At 37.2% G+C, this 18,333-nt stretch overlaps 8 protein-coding genes across 8 annotated transcripts; 6 read left to right on the top strand and 2 right to left on the bottom strand.

Annotated features, from left to right (window-relative positions):
• The first annotated feature begins 1,306 nt into the window (after positions 1-1,306).
• Positions 1,307-3,178, top strand: BDF20DRAFT_891166 (uncharacterized protein). The gene is made up of 2 exons (XM_053082229.1): positions 1,307-2,896; positions 2,997-3,178. The coding sequence occupies exon 1, from the start codon at positions 1,372-1,374 to the stop codon at positions 2,839-2,841; it is 1,470 nt and encodes a 489-aa protein (XP_052933091.1). The 5' UTR covers positions 1,307-1,371; the 3' UTR covers positions 2,842-2,896; positions 2,997-3,178.
• A 265-nt stretch (positions 3,179-3,443) lies between these two features.
• BDF20DRAFT_838772 (uncharacterized protein) lies at positions 3,444-4,244 on the bottom strand (the record flags this gene model as incomplete). Its single annotated transcript, XM_053079203.1, has 2 exons — positions 3,444-3,801; positions 4,000-4,244. The coding sequence occupies 2 exons, from the start codon at positions 4,242-4,244 to the stop codon at positions 3,444-3,446; spliced, it is 603 nt and encodes a 200-aa protein (XP_052933090.1).
• A 1,357-nt stretch (positions 4,245-5,601) lies between these two features.
• Positions 5,602-7,334, top strand: BDF20DRAFT_1003610 (regulator of chromosome condensation 1/beta-lactamase-inhibitor protein II; the record flags this gene model as incomplete). Its single annotated transcript, XM_053074650.1, has 4 exons — positions 5,602-5,626; positions 5,715-5,911; positions 6,010-6,189; positions 6,285-7,334. The coding sequence occupies 4 exons, from the start codon at positions 5,602-5,604 to the stop codon at positions 7,332-7,334; spliced, it is 1,452 nt and encodes a 483-aa protein (XP_052933089.1).
• A 97-nt stretch (positions 7,335-7,431) lies between these two features.
• On the bottom strand, positions 7,432-9,124 carry BDF20DRAFT_980221 (WD40-repeat-containing domain protein). The gene is made up of 6 exons (XM_053085117.1): positions 9,061-9,124; positions 8,873-8,994; positions 8,679-8,801; positions 8,277-8,608; positions 7,601-8,193; positions 7,432-7,512 (listed from the first exon to the last, which is right to left on the bottom strand). Exons 1-6 carry the CDS (start codon positions 9,108-9,110, stop codon positions 7,467-7,469), a joined length of 1,266 nt encoding a protein of 421 aa, XP_052933088.1. The 5' UTR covers positions 9,111-9,124; the 3' UTR covers positions 7,432-7,466.
• Positions 9,125-10,121: 997 nt separating this feature from the next.
• BDF20DRAFT_825920 (BCS1 N terminal-domain-containing protein) lies at positions 10,122-11,542 on the top strand (the record flags this gene model as incomplete). The annotated part of the gene is made up of 2 exons (XM_053078016.1): positions 10,122-10,961; positions 11,030-11,542. The coding sequence occupies 2 exons, from the start codon at positions 10,122-10,124 to the stop codon at positions 11,540-11,542; spliced, it is 1,353 nt and encodes a 450-aa protein (XP_052933087.1).
• Positions 11,543-11,772: 230 nt separating this feature from the next.
• Positions 11,773-13,808, top strand: BDF20DRAFT_891152 (concanavalin A-like lectin/glucanase domain-containing protein). The gene is made up of 3 exons (XM_053082228.1): positions 11,773-12,126; positions 12,228-12,530; positions 12,613-13,808. Exons 1-3 carry the CDS (start codon positions 11,898-11,900, stop codon positions 13,392-13,394), a joined length of 1,314 nt encoding a protein of 437 aa, XP_052933086.1. The 5' UTR covers positions 11,773-11,897; the 3' UTR covers positions 13,395-13,808.
• Positions 13,809-13,812: 4 nt separating this feature from the next.
• BDF20DRAFT_123656 (uncharacterized protein) lies at positions 13,813-16,208 on the top strand. The gene is made up of 4 exons (XM_053074735.1): positions 13,813-14,074; positions 14,159-15,551; positions 15,652-15,683; positions 15,802-16,208. Exons 1-4 carry the CDS (start codon positions 13,901-13,903, stop codon positions 15,874-15,876), a joined length of 1,674 nt encoding a protein of 557 aa, XP_052933085.1. The 5' UTR covers positions 13,813-13,900; the 3' UTR covers positions 15,877-16,208.
• Positions 16,209-16,755: 547 nt separating this feature from the next.
• BDF20DRAFT_826314 (P-loop containing nucleoside triphosphate hydrolase protein) lies at positions 16,756-17,639 on the top strand (the record flags this gene model as incomplete). Its single annotated transcript, XM_053078059.1, has 4 exons — positions 16,756-16,866; positions 16,947-17,216; positions 17,287-17,372; positions 17,450-17,639. 4 exons carry the CDS (start codon positions 16,756-16,758, stop codon positions 17,637-17,639), a joined length of 657 nt encoding a protein of 218 aa, XP_052933084.1.
• Positions 17,640-18,333: the final 694 nt, after the last annotated feature.

Genomic DNA, 18,333 nt, shown 5'->3' with positions numbered 1-18,333 from the left:
CTGGTTAAGCAGGTTAAGCAGGTTAAGCAGGTTAAGCATCTGGTTAAGCATCTGGTTAAGCATCTGGTTAAGCAGGTTAAGCAGGTTAAGCATCTGGTTAAACAGGTTAAGCATCAGGTTAATCTGGTTAAGCATCTGGTTAAGCATCTGGTTAAGCAGGTTAAGCATCAGGTTAAGCAGGTTAAGCATCTGGTTAAGCATCTGGTTAAGCATCAGGTTAAGCAGGTTAAGCATCTGGTTAAGCAGGTTAAGCAGGTTAAGCATCTGGTTAAGCAGGTTAAGCATCTGGTTAAGCATCTGGTTAAGCATCTGGTTAAGCATCTGGTTAAGCATCTGGTTAAGCATCTGGTTAAGCATCTGGTTAAGCATCTGGTTAAGCTGGTTAAGCATCTGGTTAAACAGGTTAAGCATCTGGTTAAGCATCTGGTTAAGCAGGTTAAGCATCAGGTTAAGCAGGTTAAGCAGGTTAAGCATCTGGTTAAGCATCTGGTTAAGCATCAGGTTAAGCAGGTTAAGCATCTGGTTAAGCATCAGGTTAAGCATCAGGTTAAGCAGGTTAAGCATCTGGTTAAGCATCAGGTTAAGCAGGTTAAGCATCTGGTTAAGCAGGTTAAGCAGGTTAAGCATCTGGTTAAGCATCTGGTTAAGCATCTGGTTAAGCATCTGGTTAAGCATCTGGTTAAGCAGGTTAACTGGTTAAACAGGTTAAGCATCTGGTTAAGCAGGTTAAGCATCAGGTTAAGCAGGTTAAGCATCTGGTTAAGCATCTGGTTAAGCAGGTTAAGCATCTGGTTAAGCAGGTTAAGCAGGTTAAGCATCTGGTTAAGCATCTGGTTAAGCATCTGGTTAAGCATCTGGTTAAGCATCTGGTTAAGCTGGTTAAGCATCTGGTTAAACAGGTTAAGCATCTGGTTAAGCATCTGGTTAAGCAGGTTAAGCATCAGGTTAAGCAGGTTAAGCAGGTTAAGCATCTGGTTAAGCATCTGGTTAAGCATCAGGTTAAGCAGGTTAAGCATCTGGTTAAGCATCAGGTTAAGCTGGTTAAGCATCTGGTTAAGCATCAGGTTAAGCTGGTTAAGCATCTGGTTAAGCAGGTTAAGCAGGTTAAGCATCTGGTTAAGCATCTGGTTAAGCATCAGGTTAAGCAGGTTAAGCATCTGGTTAAGCATCAGGTTAAGCTGGTTAAGCATCTGGTTAAGCATCAGGTTAAGCTGGTTAAGCATCTGGTTAAGCTGGTTAAGCATCTGGTTAAGCTGGTTAAGCTGGGAAAGTGATGATTGTTACTTTTTTTTTTTTTTTTTTTTTTTTTTAATTGATTTAGTTGTAATTCGTCTTCAATTCTATTTCATTTTCATTTTCATTCTGCGTTCCATGTCACTGTCGTTGGAAACACAAAATTCAATACCCCAACTGGTTGTTATAATTAACACATGTTTTGTTTGCTCACAAACCTACAGCACCGTACAAAAATTACAGGATCATCTTTTGAAGTACCAAATCAAAGCGAAAAAACGACCAAAAAATGTTAAACGACCAAAGGATAGCAGTGTTTGCATTATACAGAGCGACGATGATCATCAGCAGATTGAAAAACACTTTGGCTGCCCTTCATGCTTTGAACATTTCAAGGAGTTGAAACAATTAGAAAATCATTTTCGTAAACATCATTCTGAATGTATGCCTCAACTACCAACGCAACAAGCAAATGAAACTGAAGAGTCCCAGCCAGAAGTAGATAGTGATGACGAATCTCAAGCATACGGAAAACGAAGTGCGTCGGAAAGTTCAAGCTTGGATTCGAAAGCAGAATTAATGAACCCATCGTGTCTCTCATTTGTTCTTCCATCCGCCAATGATCGTCTCGTTATTGATCGTTTTGATGTCTCAGCTGCATTTTATAACTTTCAGCAGTCAATTTTGACTCACAAATGGAAACTCTCTCTTGAGGATCATATTCATTGTGCCATGGCTTCAACTTCAATCTTACTCTTAGCACCCAATCGATACCCAGCTGACTTATTACCATTTTTTGACGAGCAACAAATTAACTCAACAATTGGTCATATTGAATTAAAGTATGGTTTGAAGAAGCCAACAATGGACGTTGATTTGGTAACGAAAGCGGTAAAGATATTGCAAGATGTGATCTCGAGAACGATATCAAGGGAAACAGCTGAGATCAACTTGTTGACATTAGAAGCTGGTGAAAAAGAGCACAAATTTTTCAAAGCGATTGCGGCGTTGGTGAAGAAATTGCCTAGAGTATCAATTCAAGAAGAAGTAAAGGAATTGGAGCTTTGTTCCCGTTTTGTTGACCCCTTTTTATGCGAGTTATTCGACGATCCAGATGCTGGAACTTTTTTCAGGTGGACAAATGAATTGACAGTTGAATCAAAAAAGAACCAAAGTTCGTTAAACTGGAGACCGGACATCGCCATAACAAGACTACAGGGTGTTAGGTGGAGATACAATCTTGGTTTTGGTGAGGCGAAGCCAGCTCAGCCATATTCCAACCACTTTGCGATTTGTAAAGATCTTTTACGTGTGGGTGTTTTCTGTAAAAACTCAATTGATTCACAGAACATGGATGGTGTGATGGGGTTACAAATTGTTGGAAGAACTATAACATTTTACGTTATGGTTTTACCTGCCACTGGCATCTACGGAATGTATGAATTAGGGGAAATTCAAGTCCCCAGTTCCGTAGCCGATATCCCAAAGCTCTTAATGGATATGGCTACGGTTTCATATATTCTTGATGTCTTTGGCAGGGTATGCGTTCCTGCAGTCACTCCCATCACTACAAACAAACGCCAGCAACCATTATTGATGAGATTTTGACCCAAATTTTCTCAAGTACTCAAAGTAGAAAACGCCCCTGTCACTTGAAACATCACTATAATTAGTATAGAAATAAAATATGTTCGATACCATTTTTTTTATAAATAGTCTTTTGTATTTTTTTTTTTTTTTTCTTTCGGAATGTCGAATCCAACCTCTACAGTTATTTGCTGTAACTGTTTTTGCTGCTTCTTCAATTCTATCAGCAATCATTTCGCTCTTTCCAAGTGGAGTTTTGCGAACTACTGACTTGATTTTTGCCCAGCATTCTTCAATAGGATTCAGCATTGGCGAATAGGGGGGTAAAAATAAAGCATAATGTCCACTATCCCTTATTGCTTTTAGGACTTCTGGTGTTTTGTGAATGGAGGCGTTGTCCATCACTATGTACATATTCTTTAATCCAATCTTGTTCAAAACAGAAATGATCTCTTCTACAAACAACACAAAGTGTGACGAATTAGTTCCATGAGGCAAGGCTCTTTTTGTACCAAGAGGAGTTTTTTGTTTCTTTCTGTTTGAATTTGGAACTTGTTGCGAAAGAGCAATCAAGCCATAGGCTGACATACAACCCAGAATACTCAGATTAGTTCCTTCTGCTTCTACATCCACTTCTGCAGGCTCACCTTTCTTAGACCACGCCACAGGATGTACCATGTTTTTCTTGAACCCACTTCATCCACGAAAATGTATCTTTTTTTGTAAAAGTTTTCTTCATTCATTGCATCGATATCTTCAATAAATTGTCTACGTTGTTCAAGCGTATCATCAGAATTTCTGTTTACAAACCTTGCTTGTGTACGAGTCAAAGTAAACTCAAGCTTTTCAGTAATGTGACGATATACAGTGGACTCGTTAATTGTTAAGCCTTGAAAAGTCTCACAAAGGGATTCTGTAGCATCTTCCACAATACACGTTGGATGCTTTTCAATAAATGCATGTAATATTGTGAATGTTCCTCTGTCAATTTCACGTTATTTCCTTTACGTTTAACTTCAGAGGCTGGTTTGTAACCAGGTAAGATTGTTCTACCATTTTTTCCCCATTGATCTTTGAACTTATAAGCAGCTTTTAATCCAATGCCAGCTTCCTTTGCAGCTTTAGAAACCTTTGTTTTGCAACAGAGAAATAAATTGAGCAGCATCTTTTGGTTTATACTTAGTTGGTGTCCAAATCATATTAGGTAGAGGCGTTGCCTCTAAATCAATTTCTTCCATAGCCACTGCTGTATTAAAATGATTATCATCTTCATCCTCGGATGAAGACTCATTCTCTGAAATACCTTCCATCTGGTACAACGACTTAATAGCCGCTCCATCTTGTTTTGGCTGGTATTCAGGTTCTTCATCACAAGCGAATTCGCCAGAGGATAGATAATGGTAGAACCTGGTTGTGGTGTACATTGCAAGTAATAATAAATAGGTTAATTTTATAAAAAGTATAAGAATGTGCAGAGTATTTATATCATTAAGAAAACACCACAGCCAAAATGCCAAGACTCGTTACACCAGATTTGGAAAAGCTCTCAGGAAATGTATGCGATTCTAACTCTTGAGATATTTATTTTCTGTATTAACCCACTGGTTTACAGTAATTCTACTGTTGGTTTTCTATTGCTCAAAAAACCACCCAATTTGCTTAATGTAGATTCAATTTTTTTCTGTCAAAGTTACCTCGATCCTCGATTATTGTTCTCCACCTTTGAAATAAAAGTTTGCTCAAGAGTCTTGAACAACAGCTATCACAAACGCCTTTTCTTTTTGAATTCTTTTTTTTTTTTTTTTTTTTTTTTTTTTTATTTCTGCGTTACTGGTTCAAACGGTGTAAGCGGTGTAGGCGGTGTAAACGGTAAAACAGGAACGATCATTGGCCGAAAGTGCAAAGCATACATGCGAGTGCTATCTTTTTTTTTTTTTTTTTTTTTTAAAAAAAAAATTTGCATCAATTGAGGTATTTGAGTTTAATTGGATTGCCTTGTATTTCATCAACGATAGCAGGATGAATATTGATGCGAATTTTGATGTTGCTGAAGTAGACCTTTATACAGGTCCTAACAATTTTAGCTATGTACTTCTAACCGGTGACATTAAATCGAATAAAATGGCCAACGAACAGGAGCATAATTTTAATGGGTATTGATCTTACAAACCACAGTATCGCTTAAGTTTTACATACAGTTATCTACAAGGGTAAATGTAGCTGTCTTGCCCTGAATCTTGCTATCCTTCAGTTCAGCTGGCAGTTGTTGTTTTCGTTCAGCGTAACGAATCACATCGCTTGCCTTATTCTAAAGATGATTTCTCAACCACAAACCGAGATAACATTAATCGAAAAACTTAACCTTTTTCCATTCATAGTCACCAGCTAATCAGCACAAGATATTTCTAGCAAGCTCTATCATGTCAAAGAAGGCATGGTTTGCCAACTAAACCTAATCGTTATATGAATATTACTTTGGAAGGCATAGCTACTAAAACGATAATATGGATGAAAGCGCGTAAAAGCAATCTTGCAAAACGTTAAAACTGATTATACATCAACTACTCAGTCTCTAAAAAAACTGCTTCAAAAAAGTTTTGTATTCTGTTGTTGATAAAAAATAATACGACTATGACCGTAGCTTGTGTTTTTGCATAAATTTGCTGATACCACTATTATTTATATTTTTTTTGTGAATGATATATTACCTTTAGCGAGAACATACTATAAGGCTTTTCTATGTATTAAAATTTCTTTCTTTTCTTCTTCGAAATAGCAGCCATGAGTTTTTCATTTTTTAATAAGGGTACAATATCCAAACAATAAAAGTCTAGACATAAGCATATTGATTCCAAAAAGTCACTTAATCAAATATCGTCTATACCTTTATGCAGTATGGGCCTCTAATGAATCCAAACCTCCAGGGGGTACTTTATTCGTAGTAGGTGATGGCGAGGTCTACGGCGAAATTGGATTAGGTGATATGCCTCATGTATATGATCCTACTATCGTGTTTGATATGGAATATGAATCAGTTATCGATATATCATCCAGCAGACTGCATACACTAGCAGTAACTCGGAGTGGAACTGTACGTATTTGTTTTTTGTTAACATGCCTTAGCAACTTGATACTTTCTATATCATTCAGTTATAACCCTAACGTATAATCCTCAATGATGGAGCCTAGATTTGGAGCTGGGGTTGCGATGATTATGGTGCTCTGGGCAGAACTGGGTATGCGGCAAGTCCAAGACCTATAACTCACCCAAGTATTAGATATATTAGGTTCAAAAAGGTAGCTTGTGGAAATTCTATGTCGATGGCTATTAATTCAAAAGGCCAATTATATACATGGGGAAGTTTTCATGTAAACAATATTCATTATATACACCGCATATATATAATTTTCCTTTTAACCCTACTATGTTTTGTTGCGAATACATATCTTACAATGAATGGCAGTCTGATCATGGAATCTTTGGATATTTACCCAACATTGTCATTCAAAAATACCCTCGGATTGTCAACAGCGTGGCCGATTTACGCTTTATCGAAATTGCAGCAGGTGCGAGCCATTGTCTTGCATTAGACGATCAAGGTCAGGTGTATTCTTGGGGTTGTGGCGAATTTGGTCACTTAGGTCGGCCAGACCTTCAAAATAACGAAAATAGACGCTTAAAGCAATGTCTGATACCTGTGCGACTTGATGGTCTGAAAGACATAGTAGCAATCGCATGTGGTGCTTTTCACTCTCTAGCCTTGGATAAAGATGGACATTTATATTCATGGGGATTGAACCATTTTCAACAATGCGGATTGCTCGAGAAAATTGATGATGGCAATATCAATTTCAAACAAGCCAATGAAGTCATAGATAGGCCAACGATGGTGCCTTATTTCTGCGAACAGAATGCTGAATTAAAACGAAATAATGATGGCCTTTCTTCAACTCGTACCAAAATGGCGCAAAATGGACCACGGACAGAACGCTTTAGTGAGAACAATAGCAAAAATGATAAAGAACAATTAACTGATAACTACGACAAACCCAAGGCACTGTTAATAGCAGCAGGAGATTATCACTCGGTTGCTGCCATGAGCGACAACACATTAAGAGTTTGGGGCCGGTGTGATAACGGTCAATTAGGGATTATAATCTATCCCGATTATGTTTATCCTGCCTCGTTCAAAACGCCTGAGGTCGACAGAATTTACGCTATTGGATATCCAACAAGTAATTTGTGGAGGTGCAGTGAGAAAATCGAAAAGATCATTTGTGGTGCTGAGCACACATTAATAATGTCAAAATATGGAAGAGTTTGGGGTTATGGTCAAAATGCGAGCAATCAATTGGGACTCTTTCATTGCCGAGAAAATGTCGCTATACCTACATTATTGAATCCAATCAATAACAAAGGGGCAGTTGTCAATATCGCAGCTGGTGATCAATGCAGTATGTTTGTCATTATTGAAGATGATAAGCAGTTTGTAAAGGTTGAAGAAATGTGTTGAAAACGCTTATTCTGAAAAGTATAACACTTTAAAAAAAAATAGTTTATAACACTATCGAATATAAAAACAATGTGGTCATTCAATAAAACTGGTTTTATGCCAATAAGTGCTTTTTTATTCAATTCAAAAAAGTTAAACTTCAGTAGGTGTATTATAATAACGAGCACGATAATCGTCACTATGAAAACAGAAGAAAAAAAAAAAAGAACAGGAGATTAAAACAGAAAGCTCCTCTGCACTTATCTTTATAGAAAGGGCTCTCTTACCTGCAAGACAATATACCCATATCAGTTGGTGATCCTGCTACACATCTTACCATGTTATTCTGACCCGAAATTCTCTTTAATAAAACGCCAGTTTGAGTATCGTAGCAAACTACATCTGTTGAGGCTTCATCGCCAATAACCACATAACCCTCATTGTATACAAAGTCAGGCTGTAGTAGGTTTGAACGCTGTTCATGGTGTCCCTTGTATTCCATTAGTAATCTCCCACTGGTAATTTCCCATAAGCGCATTGATGAGTCCAAACCAGCTGTTAGTACGTATTTCTCATTTTTAGTGATCCTAACACTTGATACTGCTGCACCACTATGCGCATTTTCTAGAACTTTAATTGATTTTGATGACACACTGTCCCAAATACGCACTGTGCCATCCAGTGACGAAGATGCAAAGATTTTGCCAGAGTTAGAATAGCGTATTTGAGTGATGGATCCACGGTGAATATCCGCATTGCTGCCGTTTGTATAACATTGTAAGCTCTTCACATCATATATACGAATGACTGCATCTTTTGTGCCTGCTAAAAGAAAATCGCCTGACGGATGAAATGAAATGGAATTAACAGGTTGGGCATCCTATTCCATTTTTAGACAGGAATGTAAGACAGTTGAGAAAAAAAGGTATAATAAATAGTCATTACAGCAGTTTGTTGTATTACCTGCAGATATCTGAATGCTCTTTTGACACCGGTCTTGGATAAATCAAACAGCTTAATGCTTTGATCTTTGGAGCAGCTAGCAAGCACCAAGCCATTTGGGTGAAAGCTAAGGTCGTTGACTTGTTCTGTATGATCATATAGGGTTCGGATAACAGGCTTATCACCAACATCCCCGGTTCTATTTTTCATTTTGTGTACATCGAGTAATTTAAGAGATGTATCATGCGATCCTGTAGCTGCAAATTGACCATCTGGACTAAAGATCGCTGTTCTACAGGGTCCTTTATGCTGTGTAAAATAAAGTTGATTATATTCTGGTGCAGGTTTAGGTTCTAAAAGAATCGAACAATTGACTTTAGCATACTCAATCAATAGTCGCATAATCTCTATAGTGTTACTGACGTGCATTTTCCATTGACTCCACTTCAAATCGTGTATTAAGCAGGAGTTCGTCTTCGTCTTCCTTCATCGAGTCATGATCAGGGGTTTTGCCTGCATATTCCTCATCAGAATCAGTAACTTCCTCTTCTATAACGTAAGGTTGACAGTGAATTTAGTTCAGTCTCAAATGAAATCGCTAGCCTTTGATTGTTTACGTTTTGCTTTTGCAATTTGTATTAAACTGGATAGTTTTGAACTCGGCATCATATCTGTTGTAGCGCCTGTTGCGTCAGCTACACTTTGCGCTATCGCTGAATATCCATATGCAATAAGCTGGCTATTGTTCGTGAAAATAGGCGATTAGCAGGAAAGCATCCTTTTTCAACTGAGAGGTGATTATTACCTTATAATAAGAGATAACACCTCATTTTCCGTTACACTTTCGTGATTCATTAGAGGAAGTCGACAAAAATAATGCTATAATGTTGAAGAGAAAAGCTGTGAAACTTTATAGTAATGGTAGGTGACAGCTATTTTTTCTTGGGCGAAACAAGTAATACTATTGGACAGAAACTATTTAGAAATTGTAAGCCATGAGTAAAAGTCGTAAAGCTTATAGGATTCATACATTAAACTTGTGTTTTTTATGTTAAATAGTGCAATTCAGCCTAAATGCGTGTCTTGTTTGTAACGCTTTGAAAAGAGCTTCAAGTAAATAGATAGGGTCTTGTACGTTTCTCTGGACTGTCATCTGTGCTATGTTTGAGGTTTCCATTTTTCCCGATAATAGCTTTTATTACCACTGAGTTAGTTTTTCCTTTCAAACATACTAGAATATTCACGTAACAGCTCTATTGTTGGCTAAGAAAACAATTTCAAATCTTCTTCATACCCCTCAAATCCAGCGAGATCAGGATGATTCCAATTCTTGAACGGATATACTTTTTTAGTTTAAAAGACTCGCGCAACTTTAATTTGTTTGATTGTAATGTCATGTTAGACCTGTCAAGAATCAATGCATGCAAAATATCTACCCCTCTTTGACCTGTGCGTGCATTGACAGCACTACGATATTCTAGGTAGGTAATTTTTCCGATACCAACGCGACTTGCGTCGTCAAGCTCGCGGTATTGTCGACTGAATAGGTTTATCATTTGATTTATAGCTTTGCTCAAAATAATGAATACAGCTTCGGTCATTTGTTTAAAGTGCTTATTGCATGAGCATTGCTCAGGTACAATCTATCTAACGTTTATTAAAGGGATAAAATTGTAAAATACAGTATTTGATTTTTTTCTTTTTTGATCCTTCTTTTCTCTCTAAGAAATTACAGCATTGGTTTTTTTAAAAGCGCGACATATTTATGGGCAAAGGTGTATGCTAAAGTAGCTGTCAATTTTGCGGCACATTTTCTGGTTCTACAGTTGACTTTTTCATAACAAAAAGCATTCACATTAAATTGCCATGACTTTGTTTGAGACCCTTCAACAACAGCAACAGCAACCACCGTCTTCAACGTCACAGTCAGATTCACAGATTCTTTCACATGAAGCAACTGTAAATAAAGCCAATGACAGTGGGTTCTTTGCTAATGTCACCTCCAACCCGCTCTTCTCTGCTGGTTTTGGTCTTATTGGCGTGGGTGCAGGGCTTTCTTTACTACGTAAAGGCACTACCGTCGGCTCAAGCATACTGCGTCGAAAATTACTTGTCACACTAGAAATACCTTCCAAAGATAAATCATATATGTGGTTCTTGCAATGGATGTCTCAACAAGCGCCTAAACGACAGGTTCAACATTTAGCAGTTGAGACTAGCTATCGACAACATGACAATGGCAGCGTTACGACTAAGTTTGGGTTGGTACCTGGCCCTGGCACACATTATTTTAAGTGGAGAAAGATTTGGATGAAAGTTGAAAGACAGCGCGATGGAAAAATGATGGACTTAACGACTGGTTCGCCCTGGGAGACAATTACTATTACAACCTTGAGTAGAGATCGGTATGTATTTAAAGAATTGTTGAAAGAGGCACAGGAAATGGCGTTAAAGAAACAAGAGGGAAAGACAGTACTGTATACATCCTATGGGCCGGAATGGAGGCCGTTTGGAACACCACGAAAGAGACGCATGCTGGAATCTGTGATACTGGATAAAGGTATTAAGGAAAGGATTGTCAATGATGTAAAAGCTTTCATTGGAAATGGTAAATGGTACAATGAAAGAGGCATACCGTATCGTCGTGGCTATTTGTTATATGGTCCGCCCGGATCAGGTAAAAGTAGCTTTATACAAGCCCTAGCAGTAAGTAGTGATTGTTATGCTGCAATTATATCATCTATTCTAATGATAATTTCAAAATAATGCTGTAGGGTGAATTGCAATATAACATATGTATACTCAATCTATCAGAAAGAGGGTTAACAGATGACAGACTGAATCACTTACTCAGTAATGTTCCAGAGCGGAGTATTATGCTATTAGAAGATATTGATGCAGCTTTCACCAAACGTAAACAAACAGATAATCAAGGATATCAATCCATGATCACATTCAGTGGTTTATTGAATGCTTTGGATGGTGTTGCTTCCGCTGAAGAGCGTATAATCTTTTTGACGACCAACCATGCAGAAACTTTAGACCCAGCATTGATCCGTCCAGGAAGAGTGGATCTGAAGGAATACCTGGGCAATGCGACAGAATATCAAATCAAAAATATGTTTATGCGGTTTTATGATGACGAAAAACTGGCTGATCAGTTTGTGGAGAGATTAAAAGGGAAGCCTGTCAGTACAGCCAGTTTACAGGGTCATTTTGTTTATTATAAAGATAGACCATTAGAAGCAGTGCAGAATACAGATACTCTATTTAATCAATTGCTGTAGTTAGAAGATACTCCTCACAAAAGAGGCATGTAAAAATGAAACAAAATCGCACTCAGAAGCTGTTTAAATGACAAAATGCACTTGTATATACTTATCGCTGCCTTCTTTTGTTTGTTGAACAAAACTTTACACTTTTAAACTTTCTGTCAATCCATACAAATATCGGTAAACAACCCTCGTAACCAGAAAGAAAAAAAATCTCTACTTTATCATTCGTCCTTAGAATTAGTTTTTTTTTTGGTTTTTTTTTTGATTTTCTTTTCCTCGGCCTTTTTCCTTCATTCCTCTCCATTATAGATCTCTTGGAACATTACTTTTGACATTGTAGCAACAAACAATAAGTAGCAACTATCAAATGCTAGACGGGGCCACTACCAACAATTATACTTGGATATTGTTAGTTGGTATGGTTGTATTCTTCTTTGTAATTTTCATACTGTTATGCTTTACGAAAGCAAGCGGAGAAAGATTATTTTATTCTGGAGAAGATAGCTTCTATGAAGATACGAATTACATAGTGGAGACGCCGGCTTTATTAGCAACATTATCTGAAGATGCACGCATAAGTTACGAACAAGCGAAATGTAAGTCTTTATTGTTGTATAAGAAAAAAGAGAATTAAGCTTTCCTTTTTTATGCAAAAAATTGTGATATCGAAACAATTCATCTTCTTTTAAATATGCAGTATTTCAACAACGACATCCTCCTGACAGCATACCCACAGACATAACATTATCACAATACGTTTCCATACAGGAAAAAGGTGTATCAGCTTTTGAGTTTGAATGGGAAATGGAGACACAAAGTTTTGTATCTGCAAGAACCGAAATCCAATTCTTTTCTGGTGAGAGTTGTGTACAGACGAACTTGCCCTTACCCAAAAATCAAGAAGTCTATTATTGGGAAGCAAAAATGTTCGAAAAGCCATTGTCTACAGTTGTATCAGTGGGTGTAGCTACGAAACCATATCCTTATTGGCGATTACCAGGTAAAATATTTCAAAAATCAGTACTTATACGTTAGTATTCTTCAAGAAAAACGGATAAACTGATCAACCATTACTGAAATAGGTTGGAATAACTATTCCATTGGCTATTTTAGTAATACAGGCCATAAGCACTTCAACAATCCCTTTATTGGCAAACCGTATGGCTATCCTTATGAGGAGGGAGACGTAATTGGTGTAGGTTACCGTCATCGCACAGGAACCGTATTCTTTACAAAAAATGGAAGGAAATTAGATGAAGCCTGTTTTGGCTTGAGATACAACCTATTTCCAACCATTGGTGCCAATGGACCATGCCAAGTTCATGTCAACTTTGGACAAATGGGATTTGTGTTTGTGGAAGCTAATGTAAAAAAATGGGGATTGGCACCTGTGCAAGGAACATTAGCTCCTCCACCTGCTTATGGTTTTGAGGCTGGATCCTTATTATTAGAAACAGGAAGTGCTGCACTGACCAATTCTGCTGATGGAGGAAGAACGCCGTACAATGGACATAACCATAGCACATTTGTAGGAGAAACTAGTTATCTATTGAGCGGTAGAGGAACGAGAAATCAACATAGTATAAGGAGCTATCAATCTACTAACCTGCAACATCAACAAATATTATCATCGTTCGTACAACTCAGGAACACTGCCAGTCTTTGCGATGATACTAATAACAGCGATGATGATGACGATGATACGCCATTGATACATCATGTTCGCAGACAGACTGCAACAAGCCCTACTGCGATAGCAATTCCGTCAGATCCGCAAGAAGGCATTACGCCATATTATTCACCTCCATCCTATTCAACTCTCCCAAGAATAACTTCTTACATGAAAAGACACCATTACTTCTAAAGGATTCTTTTTCACCTTTTTGAACTGCATTATTCAGATACCAATATCTATTTATTACTCACCATATCTTCGACGTATTTCTTGTCACAATATATCCAAGCTTAAAGGACTGTACGCTTTGTAAACCAGAAAAATAACATATGCACAGAATGGACTCACTTCCCAATGCTTGCATTAAACAGTGACTTTTAAGTGTTTCCGATCAACCATACCCAAGAGAACAAAACTCCTATTGTAGATGATCGTTATACATCACGTTATGTTCCGGAACAATTCATATTTAGGAAAGCAGTGAGGTCTATCCACAATAGCTTTGTGTTTTTCTGCAGAATTATACCTCTTTTTCAATATATGATAAATGTTCTCTCCTCTCCTGATCTGTTGAATTTCACCTTACTTTAAAAATGACGGAGAATGCCAATTTCTTTTTTTTTTTTTACAGTTTGCACAGTCATTGTTTTTGTTTCCTGCCTAGCTCATAGCTTGATCATAACAAAGAAAGTATAATGACCTCCTCTTTCAAGGTTCCCAAGAAACGTCGCTTACGTCAATTTGACGATAATAAACCGACCAAACGCGAAAAAGAAGGAGAAAGTATAGAGTTTAGTTCGATAGAAAATTTACTCGATAGGAAGAGAAACTTTAATGAGAGAGAAGGGAAGGTTAATGAGATAACAAAGGTATAGAGTTTCGCCTAACTAAACTGTTCAGCCATTAACGAAGCCCTCATGCTTATATAATTGATGTTTTATGTGTAACTTTAGCTCTTCAATGAACTAGATCGTGATCTGGAAGAAAGAGAGCGAAATGGAGAGTTCGGTATTGAGATTGGTGAGAAGAAAAACGCTGAGGAAGAGTTGAAAGAACATCGAAAAGCTCATTTAGTAGATTTTGACGACAACTTTTTAATGAACGAAGACGATGAAAAGGAAGCAGCCATGATTGAAAAGGACTTGCGTGAAGCAGCACGACTTTATTTGGAAGAAGAAACTCAAGAAAATATTGATAAGGTGCTTAAAGCCAACAAGAAACAAACAGAAGTAGTCGACGCACTTGACCGATGGCATCAAAGCTTTTTCAGATCAGGCGTTAAACATATCCGACAACCAACTTTGATATCGAAAGAAGTCGGTATAGGGCAGAAAGAAATACATATCTCAGAACTATCAGCAACGTCGAGAGGGAGAACATTTTTACTAGAATCAGGCTGTATGAAAGATTGGTATCATAGTGGTTGGAAATGCCCCAATTATATCTATCAATGGCTATTTGAAGTGGTTGGTTTAGAAACGAACAAAATTGCTGCAAGAAATGCCCTTTCTACGCTATTTGACTTATGGACATTACCCGGCAGTGAAGAGGAAACAAAATCGTCACACATCTACAATCAACGTTACATTGAATTGAAGACGTTCAAATCAGTATTAGCAGAATACGATGCCATTCCTTCTTCAATTGTTGAAGATATTTTTTCATCATCAGATGAAGAAACAGACGTAGATACGCAGAGTCAAAATGATACGAATTACGATACCCAGGAATGCCGCCATATTCCATTATCTCAGTTAGGCTGGATGGTCAAAGCCTTCAGCTTTTCTGTTAGATTATGGTCAAAGGCTTATACATCATACGAGATTCGGCATACTGTCAGATTGTTACTACAACTTTCAATTGATAAAACAGGCTATTTAGTGTTACAGGATATACAAACTGCGATTGATAATTGCTTGTTTGCTATGGATAGAAGTACATGGGAGACGGAAACTAAAACCATTGCCAATGACATTTGTGACATGGTTCCGTCGGTTACAAAACAGATGCATTTATTTGATGCCATCAAACCTGTATACGGTAGATCATGTCATTTTAGGAGAGTGCTAGGCGTGACATGCTTGGAACGATGCTTAGAAAAGGATATGCCTGGTAGTGTTCAATATGTATCAACAGACCAATCCATCATCAAACAAGTAGCACAAATATTTCATCATCCAAAGGGCTTTTTCAAGAAAAAGGGTATTGAAATGGACTATGAAGAATGCTACATTAAAGTAGCAATACTAGATGCTGCTATCGGTTCAAACGAGGCCGAAATAAGAAATGACAAAGAAAGTATCTTATCCATTGCTAATGCTTTGAGAGATATCGGTCTACAAATTGGTAAGATCTGCATTCAGCAGTTCTATTGTATTCAAATCAGTTTCATTGATATTTTTCTTTTTTTCTTTCAAAAACTCATCTGCTGTTTGTGAACAATCAGGTGCAAAATTGGGTGTCATGAACAAAACTTTGGTAAGTGGAGATAGTGGGCTTTTTTTGAGTTTTTTTGTCATGTACAAGGCGGAAGTGACATCATCAGTGTCTTTTTGATTCTCATAAACCATAACTTGAAATTTAACACCTTTATTAGGCGAACGAGATTATCCAAAGAGTGTGGTCAAGGATTACCTACGTACTTGGCAAAACCACCAAGCTTGAACTGTAGTGAACAGAATACCCATTGATTATTTCTACCACAGCTGACACGCTACCCGCTATTTAATTCAATATAAACCATCAGGCCATCATCATATGCACATTATCAGCCTAGATTTGGGGCTTATTTTTCGTTATCTAGGATGCCAAGTGAAGTATTTCTCATACCTTAACGTTCTATTCTGCGGAGCAGAAAAGTGACACATCTCTCAATACACTTTATACCCAACATCAACATCTATGCCGTTATCGATACGACAGGAGTGCAATTTTTTGCCAAAGCCTTTTGTCATATGTAGTGACTGATCCCTACTCATCAGGCAGCATTGGTAGATTTCTTGATCCATGGTAAGAATTTGCATTTCATGTTTAACATTTATTTACAAGGGATTATAAATAAACATATGTAGTAAAACCATAGTTAAATTTAATTCAGGCACGGGTCAAGTTTGACTTTTCAAGAAGTTACTTTAGTTGCTAACTGGTATATAAAGTTCACGCAGTTGCTAATCCTATCTTAGCAAAAAATCATGTGAGAGTATGCATGGCATCATTGATTGCCCGTCGTGCGGCAGATAAATTACAACTATGATGTCCTTTGAAGTTGTTGCTCTTCAGTGTTTCCCCCTTTTCCCCGTAACTCTTTTATTTTTTTTTTAATTTTTCATTTTTTTTAATTATTGCCCAGCAGCAACCTCTTTTCAACAACCATAATCATCCTAGTTTGTCCATTGATAGAAAAATACATAAATATACCATGGTACGGCAGTCGTAGTCGAATTCGCAGTAGCGATAATGCATAAAGCAGGTTAAAATAGGGCTTTGTGCGTGCACAGATAAAAGAATGTTCTTTCATAAACCCATCTTTATCGTATATTGTTAGACAGAAATGAGAGAATATCTATATAAGATACTAGTAGTTGGTGATTTAGGAACAGGAAAAACTTCTATTATTCGACGATACGTCCATAATATATTCTCAACCAATTATAAGTCTACAGTAAGGACTATACCGCAACAGATAAAGGAAAGCATAAAGATAATCAATAGAGTCTTCACACTCTGCATAATTGTGTATAGATCGGTGTTGATTTTGCTCTAAAAGTCATTCAATGGGAGAATGATTTGATTGTTCGACTTCAATTATGGGATATTGCAGGGCAAGAGAGATTTGGCAATATGACACGCGTTTACTATAAAGAAGCTTTGGGAGCTATTGTTGTTTATGATGTAACTCGACCGCAGACGTTTGAGGGTGTAACAAAATGGAAAAATGATCTTGATACAAAAGTAGCATTACCGGAAGCCTGGGGTGGAGGGAAGATACCGGTCATTTTGATTGCAAATAAGGTAAGCAAAGAGAGAAAGTTCAGTTTTAATGTAAACAAATGGAAGATGTTTATTCAATCCTTCCAAACAGAGTGATTTAATTCAAGAAGGTCATGGACAGCACGTCAACCCTACTGAAATGGAGCAGTTCTGTAACGAAAATGGATTTATAAAATGGTAAAAAAAAGATGCAATACGGTGTTTGTGGATAGATGTCATACATGGTTAACATTTTCCCCTTTCTGTTGTATCAGCTTCGAGGCATCAGCCAAAGACAACACAAATATAGAAGAAGCAGCACGTTATTTAGTTTCATCTATTTTAAAAATTGAAGAAGAAAATGCTGATAAAATTAGTCTTTTGCAGCAACAACAAGAGACAGTCCGTTTGGATAAAGATCGTCAGCAACAGCCACAACAATCATCTAATAGTAACTGTTGCTAAATATGGAAAGCTTGCCAATTTGATGTTGACTTAGATCCTGTGAAAGCAAATCTTAATGAAAAGCGATCTAACAGTTGCTGATCAAATACTTATGACAATAAAATCTACTGCTGTGAATTAAACATATATCAAATGTAGCTTAAACCATCAATGTCAATCTGTCAGTATGTCTTTTTGAAGTTCTACGAGTAACGAAGAAAGTGAGTACAAACAGACTGTCCAACATGTCTTACTAGCGGGCAGCGAAACACATGTATTGCAATTGAAATAGCCTTATTAGGTAGTTATGATGAAATCTCAGGGTTCAGAACATCCGTTTCAAATGGTAATATGGAACGTCTCACGGAAAAGGAGCGTTCCAAATTGTTTTATAAAGTCTATCTGCTTAATTCGTTCTGATGCATGCTTGATTTTGAAAAGCTACAGGTACAATAGACGCGAAATAAGTCTTTCTTTACTTACATTAGAATGCTGACTGTATCGTTCCACTAACAAAATTACAATGATGTAGTACCAAATATCTTTAATTATTCTGGAGAGGATGGCTTCTTCATTGATGCGAAATTGAGGATGGTTTAACTTGTAATTGTGACAATCAAATAATTGTTTAACGGAAGTTAATCAAAAAAATAAAAAAAAACTTCCCCTTAGCCAACAGGAGAAATTGACTTCTTCTAACAGTAGTAAGAGTGTC

Source organism: Mycotypha africana (assembly GCF_025528875.1).
Source record: "Mycotypha africana strain NRRL 2978 chromosome Unknown BDF20scaffold_10, whole genome shotgun sequence".
In the NCBI taxonomy this organism is placed as follows: Eukaryota; Fungi; Mucoromycota; class Mucoromycetes; order Mucorales; family Mycotyphaceae; genus Mycotypha; species Mycotypha africana.
This window is presented reverse-complemented; position numbering and strand designations above follow the sequence as displayed.

Excerpts from the sequence above, each read along its gene's own strand:
- BDF20DRAFT_123656 (XM_053074735.1), top strand. The coding sequence starts at position 13,901 with ATGACCTCCTCTTTCAAGGTTCCCAAGAAACGTCGCTTACGTCAATTT. Across the intron at positions 14,075-14,158 it reads AGGTTAATGAGATAACAAAG|CTCTTCAATGAACTAGATCG; the intron begins GTATAGAGTTTC and ends GTGTAACTTTAG. Across the intron at positions 15,684-15,801 it reads GTGTCATGAACAAAACTTTG|GCGAACGAGATTATCCAAAG; the intron begins GTAAGTGGAGAT and ends CACCTTTATTAG.
- BDF20DRAFT_891152 (XM_053082228.1), top strand. The coding sequence starts at position 11,898 with ATGCTAGACGGGGCCACTACCAACAATTATACTTGGATATTGTTAGTT. Across the intron at positions 12,127-12,227 it reads AAGTTACGAACAAGCGAAAT|TATTTCAACAACGACATCCT; the intron begins GTAAGTCTTTAT and ends TTAAATATGCAG. Across the intron at positions 12,531-12,612 it reads TCCTTATTGGCGATTACCAG|GTTGGAATAACTATTCCATT; the intron begins GTAAAATATTTC and ends TTACTGAAATAG.
- BDF20DRAFT_980221 (XM_053085117.1), bottom strand. The coding sequence starts at position 9,110 with ATGAATCACGAAAGTGTAACGGAAAATGAGGTGTTATCTCTTATTATA. Across the intron at positions 8,194-8,276 it reads GAGCATTCAGATATCTGCAG|GATGCCCAACCTGTTAATTC; the intron begins GTAATACAACAA and ends AAAATGGAATAG. Across the intron at positions 7,513-7,600 it reads ATGGGTATATTGTCTTGCAG|TGACGATTATCGTGCTCGTT; the intron begins GTAAGAGAGCCC and ends CTGTTTTCATAG.
- BDF20DRAFT_891166 (XM_053082229.1), top strand. The coding sequence starts at position 1,372 with ATGTCACTGTCGTTGGAAACACAAAATTCAATACCCCAACTGGTTGTT.